General features: G+C 34.9%; 1 protein-coding gene across 1 annotated transcript; it reads left to right on the top strand.

Moving 5' to 3' along the window:
• Positions 1–1600: 1600 nt before the first annotated feature.
• LOC136036002 (angiotensin-converting enzyme-like) lies at positions 1601–18955 on the top strand. Its single transcript, XM_065717920.1, has 3 exons — positions 1601–1755; positions 6504–6641; positions 18752–18955. The coding sequence occupies exons 1-3, from the start codon at positions 1651–1653 to the stop codon at positions 18938–18940; spliced, it is 432 nt and encodes a 143-aa protein (XP_065573992.1). The 5' UTR covers positions 1601–1650; the 3' UTR covers positions 18941–18955.
• The last annotated feature ends 409 nt before the right edge of the window (positions 18956–19364 follow it).

The raw sequence follows: 19364 nt of genomic DNA, 5'->3' as shown, positions 1-19364 counted from the left end.
CAAACATGCCCCCCCTTTCTACTATAAAACTAGTTGGCAGACAATTAGCAATTTTTCTAATTTACAACACTTTCTCCAGGGGCTAGTGGGCTCAAGTCCTATTGAGAATTTTAGGTAAAGTTCTATAAAAGACCCAAGACCATTGAAAACTTTGAAAATAAAAAGACCATTAACCATTGAAAACAATACCATTGACCATTAATTTTACATATTTTATTTTACATGTTAATTTTAATTATATTTGTAGTTTTATTATATTTTTATTATATTCATATAATTTTTATTTTTTTTAATTTTTTATTTTTATGTTTATTTTGTTGTATTTATTTTATTATATATTTAACTGGAATCTAGAATCAGCCCTGATAGATTGTTAAAATTTATGACAATGCTGTTTAAGCTTCACTTGAACAGTATTGAAAAATATCTAGTTTCATTTTTTGGGCTTCTAAAAAATATGCAGCTCTTGCCCAGGGAACGATCCTTGATATTTTTGATCTGACCGGGCACCCAAGAACAAACATGCCCCCCCCCCTTTCTACTATAAAACTAGTCGGCAGACAATTAGCAATTTTTCTAATTTACAACACTTTCTCCAGGGGCTAGTGGGCTCAAGTCCTATTGAGAATTTTAGGTAAAGTTCTATAAAAGACCCAAGACCATTGAAAACTTTGAAAATAAAAAGACCATTAACTATTGAAAACAATACCATTGACCATTAATTTTACATATTTTATTTTACATGTTAATTTTAGTTATATTTGTAGTTTTATTATATTTTTATTATATTCATATAATTTTTATTTTTTCATTTTTATGTTTATTTTGTTGTATTTATTTTATCATATATTTTATCTGGAATCTGGAATCTGCCCTGATAGATTGTCAAAATTTCAAGAATCGCAGAATAAGTAGAAGTTATGGAGCCGGGGTGTTACACTTTCTTGGGCCTGAAAATGAGAAAGGGGGGAGAGCTTTGCTACCGAATTGTTTCTTTATTATTACTTATTTTGTAATTCATGATTTGAAAAAGATAGCTTTTTTGTCAACCAAAAATCTGCATTTGAATGTTTAGAATTAAGTTTGGGAGGTCATAAACCTCCAGCAAATCCTCTCTCTCCAGCTACTAGGGCACTTGCTGAGTCATCGATTAAGCCTTATTCTAGGTAACGATTACTGCATTGCATAAAAATGCCATGGTTCTAGTGCCACTGTGTTTCACAGCACAAATTTATAACAATATTTTGGTTATCTAGAATAAGGTTATGCAAATCTGGCTTAATGAAAAGATAATTATAATGTTAATGACAAGGGCTTGGATTTTCAATTTATTGGTGATGATCAGGTAATTTGCATTTACGCCATGTTGTCTGCCAATATTCAGTTAAGTGGAAATAAACTTTGGTATTCTAAATCGGCTAAATCAAACTGTTTAATTGTTTTGGTTATTATATGCTATTACAAAATAATTTTGTATGAATACACAGATTTTGTGGTAAATAAAAGAAGAAAAGATAAAATAACTGATCCGAAACGAAGACTCATAAGATTTGATAACCGTTATACCAAATATGTTCCCATTTTCACATCAGATGTTTCAGTTTCATTAGTGGTATGGTCTTCTGATCTTTGCGAGTGTCCAGTTGTTCAATGATGAAGTTGTCGGGTACAATTATTTTGGTTACTTTTTTGTTTCTTGGATATCCAAAAGATGTGCAAGGAAGACGTCGAAGCTTAAATCATAAGTATTTACAGGTAAGATGCAGTGTTTGAGTCCGTTGGAGGCATGGGGTCGGCAAGATTAAGGCAGGTGGTATATGGAGATTAGAATAGATAAGGAGCTTAGCACCATTGAGGGGAATTTATAGGTCAATGAGAGAATTGTCGAAGCCCAGACTTTGTCAGTGGCCTGATCCAATATAAAAGCTGTGTACGAGTTTTTCTGAACAACAAAAGTTAAATAAAATGGTAACAGTGCAGTTTATCCCTACTTCTCAACTAAATATTCCAGTAACAAAAGTATAGCACCATTATATTCAGAGAATTTCTATTTGTTTGATTTTTTAGTTACTTCCAGTTTCTATTCATCCTAGCCCCTCCCCCCATAACATCTTGATATAACCCTAGGCTATGTGCTAAAGTTTGTCTTTTTTTTAATGGCATTATATGGCATAACCGACCAACTTTTAGTGAGAAACAAGTACAAAAAATAATGTTAGCCAAAAAATCAGTGAACCTAAGGATACCGCTTAGTTCTATGCCTAGGAATTAGTGAAATGAGAGGGGGGTTGAGAAACCATTAAACTGGAGCCAACTCTGCTGAATATCCAAGACATAGGCAATAAACTACACGATTACACATAAAACGAAAAAAAGCAAAAAAAAAAAAAAAAAGAGGAAGATCTGACCGTTCTATTATTACAGATCATGATGGACTTGATGCCGATCCTCTCTAGCTAGGAATTGGTGGGATGGGGTAATATTCTTTCCTGAAAAAAGTGAAAGCAAATAAATCTCCACCTTAGGTTTTGAGATGGATTTAAACGACGTCTGATGGCAAAAGATGACGATATAACCTCGAAAACTATGTTTATAAATCTTAAATTGCAGTCGTGATTTAGTAGAGGATTTGAGGGATTTCCCTCCCTTTCCTTGAGTGATGTTTGACAATATGAAGTTTTTACTTTAATTTGGACAAATCTGTCTGTTGCAAAGAGGGTATCCGTCCTTGGTTTGGGTTTCATTTTGTGCTATTTTCGCTTAAATTTATAGGCGTTCATGAAAAAAAAACCGTTTATCAAGATTTTGGACAACCTAAGCATTAAGAAACTGTAAAAGTTATTTACATATAAATAACAACGCTAATAAAATTTGGAATAAAGACATCGTTAAATTTTTTTTTGAAGAATTTGATCATGTCTCAACACGTTTGATGGATTTAGATTAGTGGCTCTAACCGTATCCTAGTTTCGTTTCCCAGAAGTTATATTCATGCTTTCTATGCTCTTGTGCCTATGACGTTGGAATGAAATTTTTATTTCAAGAAGAACGCATTATTCCAGAAATACTGACTGTAAAACCGTTAACACTGTTCACAATTAAAAAGTATATATCGACAAATGTGTCTGACAATACAAAACCGAAACGAACCCGCAGCATAAACTAAAATCTGTATCTCTATATGAAGAATTCGAGGACCAATTTTTTTGTAAAAAACTTCACAAAAAAAAAAATCATTCATAGTTAGTACTTTCTGAAAAAGCCAAAACCGAAAATACTGCATGAACTTGCGATTACACTTATGTCAAGGCATCCAATGTCGAGATATGAATTAATAAAATACTCGTGTATCCTAAAATACTCATATCCCGTATCCAGAGTCAATCAAACAGTTCGTGGTAACGAACTGTTGTAAGGAGCGACCCCGCTCAATAGTAACCAAAACTCTAAAAAATGGGATTTTGATATCAATAGCTACATCAAAAGAATTGTATTTTAATGCTGATTTTAAACATATAAGTTTAATCAAGTTTAGTCTTACCAATCAAAAGTTACGAGTCTGAAAAAATTTGCCTTATTTTGGAAAATATGGGAAACAGCCCTTAAAAGTCATAGAATCTTAACGAAATTCACATTCAGCGCATCAGAGAATTTTGTATTTTTTTACCAGAAGGCAGATCGCGGATGCGTGTTTATTTGTTTGTTTTTTCCCCAGGGTTGATCGTATCGACCCAGTGGTCCTAGAATCTTGCAAGAGGGCTCATTATAATCGGAAATAAAAAGTTCTAGTGCCCTTTTTAAGTGACCGGAAAAAATTGGCTCTTTATGCTTAAGTTTTTTACTATTTTAAAAAGCAGAGCTAAGGGAAAGAGTCAAACTTTAGCGTAAAGAGCGGGGCGTTGATGAGGAAGCAGCCCCTTTCATTTACGAAGTAATTTCTGTTCGTTTTAAGTTTTAATGTCGCTCCTTACTTTTCGTTAAAAAAAATTTTTTACAGAATAGAATTTTCTGGCCAAAGAGTACAATTATTTATAGTGTACAATAGCATCGGCATAAGAATTCCTCAGTTGCCCATTACAAATACTCATAATTAAATTAGCAATTATTTGAAAGAGATTTTTTTTGAAAAATGAAGAACGATATTAAATCTCTAATGAGCAGAAGCCAATAGGCATAGGCGTATTCTATATTAAGTAAAATTAAAACATACATAAATTAACACAAGTAAGAGTTGGGCCACCACCTTCTCACACCTCTACAGGCTAAAAAATCCTTTGTGCAAATGTACTACCACTCAATCAAACAACTTAAGAGAATTGAGTTTAGTATCGTTTACTTAAATCTAAATACATAGCTTGAATTGATTCCAACAGATTTTAAAGGCTTTTAAAAGTAAACCAAAAATATAATATTGGTTTATTCTTCTTAGTTTAGTTCACTGGAAATGTGTTTTACTTTTGGGCAAGATTGAAGAAGGAAATTTACATCAATACTTTGATTGAACTTTGCTACTGAACTCTCCCTGAAAATAATTTTGTGAAAATCCGGAAGTTCATTATTTTGTGACTGACCCGAAAAGTTATTGATTTTCTTTTGTGTAAGTGTTCGTTTCAATTATAATGTTTTAGTAATTCTACTGATGACGGTCGCTGTATATGTGACCGGAATATCTGGACTTTTGTATCTGTTTTTTTTTCACTGTCTAAATAAATGTATTTATCCCCATTTGAAAATTTATTTGATTGTCATAGAACGGCAGTGTGGTCTAAGAAAAGAATGCTTAATTTAAGGTGTTACGTAAAATATAGGGGAAAATAATACCAAACAACTATGAACTCGGCATTTCGTTTGCAAATACATGACACGGAAGGCATTGCCGCCTTCATTGGAAATTTGTTTTATTTTTGGGCAAAATTAAAGAATGAAATAAAACGCCCATTCCACGCTGAGATTCGTCATGCGAATTGACAAAGAAAAATAATTATTAATTGATTAACACCCTCTTAACACCACCTGTTTCCTGGAGGGATAACATAAGCCTTATTTTTATTTCTACTTATGACAATCGCTGTATATGTGATCGAAATATCTGAAATTTCGTACATTTTTTTTCACTGTCTAAACAAATGGACGTAGCCCCATTTGAAAATTTATTTGTTTGTAAACTGTAGTTACGATATTTTAGATCTTTAATATTTAGAAGGAAAGAATGGTATAAATAAAGGAAAATAGTCATAGCCTGAGCTCTTTTGGTTTTCTATTTTTGTTTGTGTGCCCGTATTTAGGGCTGTGTAATCAAAATAGTTACGGGCAAACAAATGGTTTTAATCAGCTAAGTTGAAATCGTTGAAATTCAAAAAAATATCTTTATCCATGGGCACACAAATAAAATTGAAGGAGGTGTATAGTGGGAAATATGTCTGGAACCATAAAATATGGAGTTCCCAGTTATAAAATTCTGAACTTTTTAGAAGGGGGGGGAGGCTATCCCTTCTTTTCAAAGGTATAATCTTGGATTATATTTAGATTTTAGAAGGCATTTTAGAAGCTATGCAATATGGCTCCAATGAAGGTGTATCAGTAAAACGCTGAAGATCCTAACATATTACCCTTTACTCTTTAGTCCTTACAAAAAAGTATACACTACGTTTTCATTAAGTCTGGTACTCGACAGGTGCTTGCCTTACCATAGACCTTAGCCACTCCAGTGCCATCTGTGGCGCATAGGGTACCATCTGTCGTGCTGCTGCTAGTAAATTTATAATTAATCTGTCTATTCAACGAGAACAGTCAAAGTTTTCCTTATTTTGGCGTGTTGCAAGATTGTACGCTATAGCTTAGCGTGCCTTTAGCATAAGCGTTTGCGCTCTTAAGCAATAGGCTTGTGCACAAAAGGGCCGTCTTTCTTTCCCCCATCCCTTCCACCTTGACTTTCAAAAATGAAATTACCAATTTTTAAGAATTACTTCTCCTGTAGAAAACCCTTTTAATCTTTGTTATTCTCAGAAAATTATTTAGTGACATGGCCCCTTACTATTTTCTGATAATAATTCTGATGGGGCCCATGACTATGCATCAGCTACGCAATTTTATATTAAAAAAATCGCGTCCTTCGCAAAAAAAATCGGATGGTGGAAATATCCAAAACTTATGGGTAAAATCATAAAAAGTTATAAAAATAGATAACACTTCCAACTTACTTAAATTACAATTAACAATGTGTTTTACTCTTTATTAATCGTGTCAAATGTAATAATAAAAAAAGTGATAGAGACACAAATAGGAATTTAATTCCATTTTGCTATAAAAAATTGTAACATCGAGCTGAAAATAGATGGAACAGGGTGAAAAAAGTCACATTTTGAGACAAATAAACGAATTGAAGAGCAGATTTTAAGGGGAAACCCCCTATTTAATTTTCCCTCATTTACGTTGCAAATAAATGTCTTATTATCAATAACAAAAGTTTCATGAAAGTCAATGATTTTTTTTCTCGATTCCAGGGTAACAATACAGATGAAGCAGCAGCTCTTCGGTTTCTTGTTGACTACGACAAAAAAGCCTCTGTCGTGTGCAACTTTGTCATGTCATCGCAGTGGAACTACAATACTAATATCACAGATGTTAACAGGCAGCAAATGGTAATTACTGATCCACTTCGCGTGTGTTATTCACTTTCCAAAAATAGGTTGTAATGCTTACGGGGTATAAGCATGGCCGATTTAAAGGAGCTTGCAACATATGGTTCGTGGTGCATTTTTATTCATGTGGTTAAATTTGGAGCATAAGAATCATAGTAAAAAGGTGTTTCAAAGCTTTTATCCAAGTCAGAATGCTGAATTGATCTCAAAATAACTAATTTCTATAATAGTGATCACTCAATTTACTAACTTCATTGACATTATTAAAAATATTTCACCTTCTAAAATGGAAATTTTACTAAAAAATATTGTGAAATTGTACTTGTTTTGAAACTACAGATTCGGCCGAGGTTCGGCCGAGTCGGCCGAGTTGGCACATTGTGTTAGAATTTTAAGAACTTCAGTTGAATATACCGATATCGCAGCCCCTTCCCCCATGCATTATGCCCTCGCTCCTTAAGCATATCACTGTCTGTATAAATATCACCATACAGAAATAAAAATTTCTCAAAGAGATTAGGGATAAGTCACATTAATCCTTTAGAAGTGCAAAATTGATTTCAAAATTGAAATTTTGACATTAAACATTTAACACTAAAAATAAACTTAGATACTAAAAATACTAAAATAAATACTAAAAATACCAAAGTAAACTTAAAATCAAACAGTTCGTGGTAACGAACTGTAGTAAGGAGCGACCCGGCTCAATAGTAACCAAAACTCTAAAAAATGGAATTTTGATACCAATACATACATCAAAAGAATCGCATTTTAATGCTGATTTTAAATATATAAGTTTCATCAAGTTTAGTCTTACCCATCAAAAGTTACGAGCCTGAGAAAATTTGCGTTATTTTAGAAAATAGGGGGAAACGCCCCCTAGAAGTCATAGAATCTTGACGAAAATCACATCATCAGATTCAGCGTATCAGAGAACCCTACTGTAGAAGTTTCAAGCTCCTATCTACAAAAATGTGGAATTTTGTATTTTTTGCCAGAAGGCAGATCACGGATGCGTGTTTATTTGTTTTTTTGTTTTTGTTTTTGTTTTTTTTCCCAGGGGTGATCGTATCGACCCAGTTGTCCTAGAATGTTGCAAGAGGGCTCATTCTAACAGAAATGAAAAGTAATAGTGCCCTTTTTAAATGACCAAAAAAATTGGAGGGCACCTAGGCCCCCTCCCACGCTAATTATTTTACCAAAGTCAACAGATCAAAATTCTGAGATAGCCATTTTATTCAGCGTAGTCGACAAACCTTATAACTATATCTTTGGGGACGACTTACTCCCCCACAGTCTCCGTGGGAGGGGTAACAAGTTACAAACTTTGACCAGTGCTTACATATAGTAATGGTTATTGGGAAGTGTACAGGCGTTTTCAGGAGGATTTTTTGGTAGGGGAGGGGTTGAGAAGAGGGCTATATGCTGGGGGAACTTTCCATCGATAGTTTGTCATGGGGGAAGAAAATCTCCATGAAGGGAGCGCAGTATTTACTAGCATTATTTAAAAAAAATGAAAAAATAAATATGAAAAAGTTCTTTCAGCTGGAAGTAAGGAGCAGCATTAAAACTTAAAACAAACAGAAATTATTACCCATTTGAGGGGCTCACCTCCTCCTAATACCTCGCTCTTTACGCTAAAGTGTTTTTAGTAATTTCAACTATTTATTCTACGGCTTTTGTGATTCTGGGGTCATTCTTAATGAATTGGGACAAAATTTAAGCTTTAGTGTAAAGAGCGAGGATCTGACAAGGGGGGAACCCCCTCATATATGTAATAAAAATATGAGAATACAAAAGTTCTTTACGTAAGCTAATTTATAAGTTACGTAAATCTTTTACTAATAAAAATATTCGTAAAAAATTAAAAATTCTAGTTGCCTTTTTAATTAACCAAAAAATCGGAGGGCAACTAGGCTTCCTCCCCCGCTCTTTTTTTCTCAAAATCATTCGATCAAAATTATGAGAAAGCCATTTAGCCAAAAAAAAAAATGCAAATTTTGTTTTAATTATTCCTCTGCGGAAAGCCAAAATCAAAACATGCATTGATTCAAAAACGTCCAGAAATTAAATAAAAAAAACAAGTTTTTTTAACTGAAAGTAAGGAGCGACATTAAAACTCAAAACGACCAGAAATTACTTCGTATATGAAAGAGGCTGCTTCCTCATCAATGCCCCGCTCTTTACGCTAAAGTTTTTTACTGTTTTAAAAAGAAGAATTGAGAGAAAGAGTCAAACTTTAGCGTAAAGAGCGGGGCGTTGATGAGGAAGCAGCCTCTTTCATATACGAAGTAATTTCTGGTCGTTTTGAGTTTTAATGTCGCTCCTTACTTTCAGTTAAAAAAACTTGTTTTTTTATTTAATTTTCTAAACATAAAATGCTAGAAATGATACTTTTTCATGGATGTTATAAACGTCATGCCCGTTAACTGATCATCAAACTGCTGGGATAACGACAATCAATTATGATTTTAAGTTGATAAAATATTTCAGAAATATGTTCTTAAGGTGAAAAAAGCAAACATTACCACCCATCAGCCCCCCCCCCCCTTCGGCTAAAGTTTGGCTTAAGCTTTACTGAAAGCATTTAGAGTGCGAAATAGAAGCGAGTTGTTTGTTGCAGTGTCTTGATTACCAGTAATCATAAACAAGCTCTTTCATACTTAACGCTAAAAAAGAAAGAAAAAAAAAGAAATAGAACTTCACACTGCTATTTTTTTTTTTAGAGAAAACGTTCTTTGAGTACTGGTGAGGATAAGTCAAAGAACGCAAGCGGGAATAAGACAAAGGACGAAAATTTGAGAGGTGGAATGACGAATCCCCCTCATGTGCAGGATAGTGTACATGAATGATACTTTTTCTTTTAATGTCACTTTTTACTTTTATTTCCATAAGACTGTTTTCTTATGTTTACGTTCATTTTGAAAGAAAATTTTTTGGCCATCCTTAATATTGTGAGAGGGCTATCAGCTTCGTTATACTAAATACCGAATGTATGTATCTTTACTTTGAGAAAATGGACTAATTTAAGTGAGTTTGCTTTTCAAAATAAAAGTTAAGTTTTCAAAAATAAGAGGGCTGCAGTTCAAACCCTCGCTCATAACTTTCAAGCTCTAATTTTCATCATAATGTTTCCATTGCTAGAAAATAAACTTATATGCTAAAAAATACGCTGGTCATAACCTCTTTACTCTGAGGCTCTAATTTTTATCATTAAATTTATCATTATATATTTGGGGCTAACCTCACCCCCCCCCTAAACAAGGGTATTCTGGTCTCCCTGATATAATAATAGTTTGATATTATTTAATTATTAGTAGAAACTGCCGTATCCAGGGGGGCTACAGGGTTTGAACCCTTCCCCATATTTTCCCCCGACTCGTAAAAATCTAAGATAATGTATATAAATAAATTTTGATGTAATTTTAAAGTTTTTGAAACCCCCCTCCCTCCGAACAAAATCCTCGACGCGCCATTGTTCGTGTACCTCATATTTGTATAGAAAACAATGTAGGAGAAGGACTTACGAAGCTGGGAGGCAGTTTAAACAGTATTTGATACTTCTGATCTGCCCTTTCAAACACTGTTGCGGCCTAAACGGATTATTCTAATTTCTCTATTATTATACAGGCCCATAAAGCAATCAAAATCCCAGCAATCATTTATTCCCAGCCAATTAGTCACAACCGCTCTTTCCATTCACTGATTCTATACCAAAATTGATAACCCATGAAAATTCTTTAAAAAAAATCCCTTGTTGAGGTTGACAGTCACCATGAAGACTCATATGAATTTTTACCGGGTGAGAAATAGGGTATAACAAATGGTGCTTTTGTGTCAATTGTTAAAAACTAACTTATTTCACCAAAACTAAACGAAGGGGTATTTAGTTTTTCTTTTTTTCCGTCTTGTATGCAAAGTATCCCAGAGATACAAAACAGCAAAGGTACACTTGATTTTCTTAAAACTACAATGTCACGTCCAGGAGACGAATCCTCTTTTATCTGTTATTATATACACCTAGCTTTATTACGTATACGATGGAGTTCGCCCACTAGTCAACACCTCGCTCTTTACGCTAAAGTTCGAATTTTGTTCGAATTCTTTGAGAATGACCCCTAAATTACAAAGACCGTTTAATTAGAATAAATAGCTCTTTTGAAAGTGCTAAGAAAAAACTTTAGCGTAAAGAGTGAGGTATTGACTAGGGGCAAACCCCCTCATATACATAATAAGTTCTGCTCGTTTTAAGTTTGAATGTTGCTCTTTACTTTCGGTTAAAAAGACTTGTTTTCATTATTTGATTTCTGATCGTTTTTTTAAGTAATGCTGGGAAATCCGGCACCCCCTTTAGAGAAAATCCTTATTCTCATGAAAGATTCCTCCATGGGAAGATCCACCCACGTAACCTCCTCCCTCAATCTCCCCATAACCAGAAAAAATCCCCTTGAAAACGTCTGTATACTTCCCAATAACCAATGCTATATGTGAACAATGGGCAAAGTTCATAACTTGCCAACCATACCCCTTCCTATATACATTTAAGGTATACATTTTTTTAAACCGTAATAATGGTTAGTGGTTTGTATGTTTTAATTTTCTTTTTTGAGATTTATAATCAAAACCTAGCTCCAGTTGCAATGACAATGTACCTGGGACTAACCACTGGCAAAAATACCTTCATCTCGTTTTTTATGATGATTTTCATAACGAAACACTACTAAGACTTAGTAACTGATATACCACTAGTCAGCCGTTTACATGGTTCCCCCCTAGAATTGTGTCTGTTGAACTTCCTTTCAAAAAAACTAACATATGGTTTTGTACAGGATACACCCCTTCCAGAGGTGAATTTCCATCATTATTATGGGATGGAGGTAAAAGGGATCTATATCAGTGTGAAATCATCTCCTTTTGTTGGTTATATGCCCATGCATTGACTTTATGTGTTTGACGTTTTGGGTTGGCAAACTTTGGTATATACATAATTATCTGGCGAAAAGGAGGGTGCTAGACGTACTGGTCGAACCCAACCGCTGATGTTGCATCGACTCTCTCACTTGGAGGTTGTAAATGCACACGATCGGTGCTGAGAATTACCCTTGATACCCTAATTTTGATTCTCTGGAATGGTATCATTATGGTTCTGGAGGCCCTTTTGAAGAGTAAGCATCCATATTTGGTGTTAGACTGGATTTATGGCTTGGACCAGGACTCCTGGTGAACTTCGCTGAAGTAAGGATGCTGGGACTGTTTTAAAAAAGTTTCATTTTAGTTTTACTGATCTTACATTGTTGTAAATTTTTCTTCTGTTATATATTTATGTTTTTTTGAGGATTGCCCTTGAACAGAGGGCCGAAATATTCCTTCAAGATAGATTTCCGCAGTCTTTTAAAAAGAATTCCCTACTGTTCTTCTTGTTTTTGATGTTTGTGATGGAAAGGCAGTGTGTTCTTCGTCGCTATTTAAATCACTTTTGACTCTTAAAAGGAGCACTAAAACTTTTAATTTCCAATCAAATAAGCAACTTGAAAATATCAATTATATTACTAGTTATGATAGAGCATCGCTGCTTATGATATTGTTTATATGCTCTTTTAATACAGGCATGTATATGGTTATTTCAGTTCCTTGAAGGCTCCGCGTTAATACCCTTTTCTTGTGTAGTAACAACAGTTGTAATAGCAGTAGTGGTATTATTAACACCATGCACATATCATCTTTAGTTTTTTCCACACCCCCCCCCCCAAAAAAAAAAAACTCGATGTTCTAACTTAATACACACATCATTTCTTAAGATACGCTCTTTTGACAGTCTAAATACGTATAGCATCTTATAGTATTGCTATATAGTGTTACAGTACTGATTATAGTGTATGCATATAACATTGCTTTGTCACCCTTTTGACAGTCTACATGATAATAGTTCGTTTTGATATAGTTCAACATCTGCCATAACTTTTTATGAAATCTTCACCTCAATACCCTGAGTTTGTGTAGTAGCAATAGTTGTAGTAGCATCAGTAGTAGCTTGCACATATCATCTTTAGTTGTTATTCAATTTCTGTTTCAACACCCGACGTCCCAACTTAATACACAACTCGATTCTTAAGATGCGCTCTTTTAACGGTCTAAGTGCAAATAGTGTCTTTTGTTAGTTCCAATTTGCCATGAATATTCTCTCAAATTTTACATTTATAGTCTTAGCCTTGATAGTGCAAGTATCAAAGCAGTTGCAGTGGTAGTTGGAAAAAAAATCTTGCCTTTTGATCAGTTGAACATCCCTTTCATGATGTCCCGGAAGTTTCACCTTCGCATGGTAGGCCGTTGCAAAAATATTGCTGATTTGAGCATTTGACCCCTTTTGACTCCCTTTTCATCTTAATGTTCCAAGCCTTAGAAGCTATTGAAGTTAAATTAGTAATTGGCGTAGTTTTGTAGCAGTAATAGTATTAGTATAAGTAGCATAGGTAGTAGTGTTAGTAGTAACATGCATATATTACCTCTTTGTCAATGATCTTCCCCTTCGATTACTACCTAAAAGTTCCAACTTAATACCGAATCTATTCTTGAGATACACTCTTTTTGACAATCTGCATGCGCATAGTGTGTTTTAATTTTGTTCAAACTCCCCCTCAATATTTTGTCAAATTTTAAACTTAGCATGCTTAGTCTGAATTGTACTACTATCATAGTAGTATTAGTAGTAGTAGGAACAGTAGAAGCAGTAATGGTGTTTTATTATCAGTAGTAGTAACAGTAGTAGCAGCAGCATTAACAGCAGCAGTAGCAGGTGTATTTTGCCTTTTGGTCAACTGAATAACCCACTCATTGTACCCCTGAAGTCTCCTCTCAATATGATAACCCGTTCTAAAAATTTAGCTGATTCCCCTCAACGTTTTTTTCATATTTTTATTTCAATATCCTCAGCTTTAGTAGTACCCGCTACAGAAGTAGTAGTTTTAGTGATAATAGTGGTAGTAGTATTTGTGGTAGCAATAAAAGCAGCGATATTTGTAGTAGTAGTAACATACAAATTTTATCTTTTTGGTCAATTTATCAACTCCATTATCATTTCCTGAAAGTTCCAAATTAATATGCTCAGTTCCTGAGTTACGTCCTTTTGACAACTCATAAATAAAAGTTCAAATGAGGACAAATCCTTTTAATAGACAGTGATAAATTTTCACATACAAAACTATATTTCGGTCACATATGCAGTGACCGTCATCAGTATTACTAGTGATGACAGTCACTGCATATATAACCGAAATATCTACTATTTTTTGAAAAAATATCACTGTTTATTAAAAGGATTTATCCTTGTTTGAAATTTTATGTATCGTCTTGGAAAGGCAGTGGGGTCTTCAAAATTATCTTTGACAACCCATATACACATAACGTGTTTTGACTTAGTTCAACAATCCCCTCAAAATTCCTTGAAAGACTCGCCTTGAAGCCCTTCGTACTTTGGGAAAGTAGTAGTATAACATGCATAGCTTTTCTCAATAACATATACCATGTAAACAATGAACAAATTGCCTAGCCTAAACACTTTACCCTGACGCCTCGGGGGAAGGGGGTTGACATCCCCAAACACATAATAACTGAACATTTAAACAATGCTGAAAAAATAGTTGTCTCAAAACTTTGTTTGGATGTTTGTTTTTGGGAAACTATGGGCATGGGGGGCTGATTGCTCTCAATTCAGGTTTTAATTTTAAAAAGGGCCCTATAACTTCCAATTTTAAATCAGATGAGCCCCATATAAAGTTTGTACGACAACCCATTTTATGAAAACCTTTTATGCCTCCAGGGCATAACTCACAAACCTTGCCCCAGGGCTCTTGAAGGTTATGTCAACCCTGGAGGCATTGTTAAACGTTCTTCGGACTATTTTATTTTTAAATGGATATGTCACAATTTTAATCAGATACGTTTCATGAAAGAGCGGTAGTTAGGGGGGATGTTAGTTTACTTCTATCACTCTTGACTCTAAAAGGAAAACTAGAACTTGCAATTTTCAGTGACCCCCCTCTAAAGTTTATACAATCATTCCTTCCATAAAAAACCTTAAATGCCACAGGGGCGTAACTTACAACGATTGTCCCCAGGCTTTGGTGGATTGTAACAACCTCAGAAGCCTCGTCGTATGATCTTTGGACTATTTTCAATAAAATGTCTATGTAAAAAATTCTATTGTCTGCATTTCAGGGAAAAATGACAAAGGGGGGGGGGGAAACTACCCTCTAATTTCTTTGACTCTCAAAAAGTGTTCAAAACTACTGATTACCTTTTCATGGAAACCTCTCTGAAGTATAATCGACAATTCTTTCAATAAAAACCTTACATACTCCCAGAGAACAACTTACAACCGTTGCTCTGAGGGCTGTGGGGTGGTTGTCATCCTCAAAGACATAATATCTGGACCCTTCTACTACCGAGGATAAAATTGCTACCTCAAAATTTGGATTGGTTGTGTTCGGCAGAATGATAGGCACGGAAAAGGGGGAGGCTGGTTGCTCTCAAATCACTTTTGATTCATACATAGGGCAGTATAACTTACGATTTCAAATGAAATGAACCTCAGATGAAGTTTATGCGACCACTTTTCCTCAAGAACCTTATCCTTAAGAACCTTTCCTTAAGTTATGCCCCCACGCCATAACTTACAAATCTTGCCACATGTCTCAGGGGAGTTATGCCAACCTTAGAGGCATTTTTATATGCTCTTTAGACTCTTTTGAACAAATGAACTATCTCAAAATTTCAATAAGATGCATTCGGTCAAAGAGGGGTAGCCTAGTTGGAAAGGGGGGATGGCTAGTTGCCCTCGATGACTTTTGACTCTTAAAAGGGAACTATAATTTCCAATTTTCCACCAACCATCCCTTCCATAAAAATCTTAATTGCCTCTGGGGCATTGTTTACGACCCCTCAAGCCATGTTTCAACCCCTAAAGCCTTGCATTATGATCTTTGTATATTTTGAATAAAAATGCTATGTCGAAATTTCCATTTAATGCTTTTCGGAAAATTATGACGTGTTTTTGTGGAGGGGGAGGGGGTGCTTCCCTCTGGTCTCCGTTACTCCTAAAACGGGCATTAGATCGCCTAATTGCCAATCCAATTAGCCACCTCTGAAGTTTAAACGACCAATCTTTCTATAGGAACCTTAAATGCTCCCAGGACCCTCGGTCTTACTAACCCATATCCTGAGGGTTGTGGGGATAAGGGATGGTCATCCTCAAAAATATAGTTTCCAGAACTTTCATGTACGTTGAACAAAATGGCTATCTAGAAATGCCAGTTGGATGTCTTAGGAAAAATTTTGGGTATGGCGGGAGGAGTTGGAGGGTGCTGGTAGCCCTCCAACCCCTTTCAACTGCAAAAAAAGCACTAGCCCTTTAAATTTACAATCAAATGAGCCCCTTTGAAGTTTCTACGACAGCTCCTTCTATACGAACTGCCCTGGTCTAGAACAAAAAAAAATAATACATTTTGCCGACATCGTTCTTTACTTAGGCAGCGCTATTGCGCTGCCTATGATGTGGAACCGTTTTTATGACACCATTACCAATTTAAAAACTATCCTACTCCCAATCTTTTTTTTCTATTCATAGTCATCTCTATATACTGAAAGGGTATACCAGCCTTTTTTCTAGCGTAGGTGGTTCTTTGTAGTCAACTGATGGAAGTGGTTGGCATTGAAGCTGACTTTGGCATTCTTCTGCATTTAACCCTGAGAATTAAAACTTGAGAAATAAAAAAAAACAGAAGCCTAAGATCTTACATTCTTTCGCTTCTTCTTTTTTTTTGGGTTGATTTGAAATGAAACAACAAATCGTTTGATATTTGGTGTTGCATTTCTTTATCTCCTAAATAAATGGATAAATTTTGTGAAATAAGAATTTTTTTTTATGTGAACAGTGCTGATAAAAATTTAATCAAACTAGCCCATATGTGAAACAGTGGGCTAGTGAATTTCCAGTGTTTTGGGTTTGCGGCAAGCTGTCGCAATACCGACTTATCAGAGTGGAAGCATACTTGACTTGATCTTATCGAGCCTTACTGACATCTATAATGCACCGCGGTCCTTAGGACCCCTCCAGATTGCGATCATTTCATAATTTTAAGGGAAGCAAATTCAGCAATCACCAAAACCAAACGAGTCAAAACTACTATACGACCACGAATAAGAGATTTGTTTTCTACGTTCGGCCGATGGATCGGCAACTATGAAATGTCCAACTATGTCTGATATACGAGCCGGACATAAACGTCAAAATCAGTAAGCTTATAGCCTACTTCAGGAGAAGGTCTATGCTCGTTTCCCGACTAAAGTCATTATCGGTTACGATACTGACAAACCATGGATCACAATCGACCTTAAGGACCGAATTAATTCTCACAGCTCCCTTTACAACATTGGTGATTCACTAGTTTTAGCCAAGTTACGGAACCATATTGTCTAACTGTAAAAACGAAAAAGAGACAATATGTGAAGGACAATATTACGCCCTACATACGACAGATCCACACAAATTGCCATTGACACAATGTCAGTAAAAATATTTTCTGGTAAAACGAAACCCAGTAACATAAAGGTATTGAAAAAGGATGGCTACTATAGAGAACTCCTTTTTTGTTGGCATCTGTACCACCTTTCCGTCAGTCACCAGTTAGGAAATAAAATCTCTCATTACTGAAACAGAGATTAATAATTTAGGTGAAATTTCTGAGTTTGCCTTTTACAAAGAACTTCAGAAGCTTAATAGGAACTGTGCATCCTATCCTATTCCATTTTTTTTAGTTTTGGTTACTATTGAGCCGGGTCGCTCCTTACTGCTGTTCGTTACCACGAACTGTTTGAAACACTGGTCGATTGTTTGACAAACTGTTGTTTGATAAACTTTTGCAGTCCATTTGCGCTCTACAGTTTCCTCACATTATGGATTTCACTGACCGTTTGGGACAAATTACAGTTTTTAGTTTCTGCTCGTGCTTAAAAATGGGAAATTGGTATTCAAAACAATAATCACTACTGAAAAAGGTCATTGGGCACCCTAAGTAGGGTGGCCTTCGATTTGCTGCTAAAATATGGTCAATTTCGTTTCTTATTCCACTTGTGGGTGAATTAAGGATTTACTTGTGTATGTGTTCACGTGAATAACTTATCAAGCAAACAATAAGACACGAGTAGAGCAACAGTCAATTAGCCCCACATACGCATTTTGTTATTTTCCCCCGTTTGTATAATTAATATAGAAGGGAGGGCTATCGCAATTAGTTAAAGTATACCATTATCTGGCTTACAACACTTCAGAAACGGCTATGGCAACTCCAAATACTGTAGGTTACATGACATGAATTTTAAAAAGAAGCATAAAAATTGAAAAATTTTCAGTTTTCGACTTTTATTAAAGATCATTGAACTAACCAAGGAAGCTTTTCAGACATTGATGGTAAAAAAAAAACAAATTTACAATCGAAGGCACCTACTTCCAACTAAGTCAAAAGAGCTATACATGTTTGTCCAGAAAATTTTAAATTTTTAGACACAAATTAGATACAGAAAGTGGATGTCAACCAAGCTTGATGGTTTGACTTTTAATACCAGTTCAGCATTAAAGAGAATTAAAGAGAACACAGAGTGAGCATTAAAGAGAACACAGAGCCTTTCATATTTACGCAGCCGACGGCTTGTCAAAAAATGCCCATAAAAATTAGACCCTACATATTTTTTTAATTCGACATATTTCTTTAAAAACAAGTTTCTTTCTTTAGTGACTCACTGTGCATGGACAATATCTGTGCGCTCCCTTGAGCTCACAATATCTTTATATATATTTTAGAGTTTTGCACTAGGATCCTAACACGTGCGCAGAAGGGGGCAAGGTGGCCTTCTGCTTGTGTGCCCTATAGAAATTTAAATATTTTTTTGTAAACTTTTCATTTTTTAATAGGTACCTCTCCTGAACCCTTCCAATTAAAAAGCAATTCTCTGATCAAACATCTATTAGGTACACGTTGGAAACACGTGTACACGCATATCAACACAAGTATTTCTTAAAACCACAATCAATTTTGTTGTTTGTCATTTCATTTTAGCAAGAGGCACAACTTGAATACGCCAAATTTCAAAAAGAAGTATGGAAGCTAGCAACCTCTTTCGCTTGGAAAAATTTTCGTGATTCTTCTATTCGAAGACAGTTTAAAGTGCTCTCCGTTCTTGGACGTGCAGCTTTAGAGGATGACAAACTTTCTGAGGTTCGTTTTCACTTTTTTTTTAATAGTTAGCTTAGTTAAAACTGTCGACACTATCAAATAATTTTTTTTGTAATTACCAGCTTAGGAAGTTATCTCTTTCAGCTGTTTTACAGATTCCAGTTTCGTAGTCAATCAAAGTGCTTTGGCTTTAGAAATCTGCACCAATGTGATCATCCTTACTGCAGTATTTGTAGCTTATAATCACAGCTGGGGTATTTTCTCATTTAAAGAGAGATTTTTTCTTTTTAAAGAGATTTTCTCACTAAAAGAGAGAAATTAATCTAAAACATAATGACAACACTAATACCACTATTGTGCGAAATAAGAACTTGCACGGGTAACTAAAAATACACTAGTATTTTAAAAATTGCTATAAATAATTGCTGTAATTTTGTCTGATTTACGCATGTGAATAATAAAAGGGAAATCGAAAATACATTTGTTGACCAAAAAC

Source organism: Artemia franciscana, chromosome 15 (assembly GCF_032884065.1).
Source record: "Artemia franciscana chromosome 15, ASM3288406v1, whole genome shotgun sequence".
NCBI classification, from domain to species: Eukaryota; Metazoa; Arthropoda; class Branchiopoda; order Anostraca; family Artemiidae; genus Artemia; species Artemia franciscana.
The sequence above is the reverse complement of the archived record's forward strand: the minus strand, read 5'-3'. Positions and strand labels throughout refer to the sequence as shown.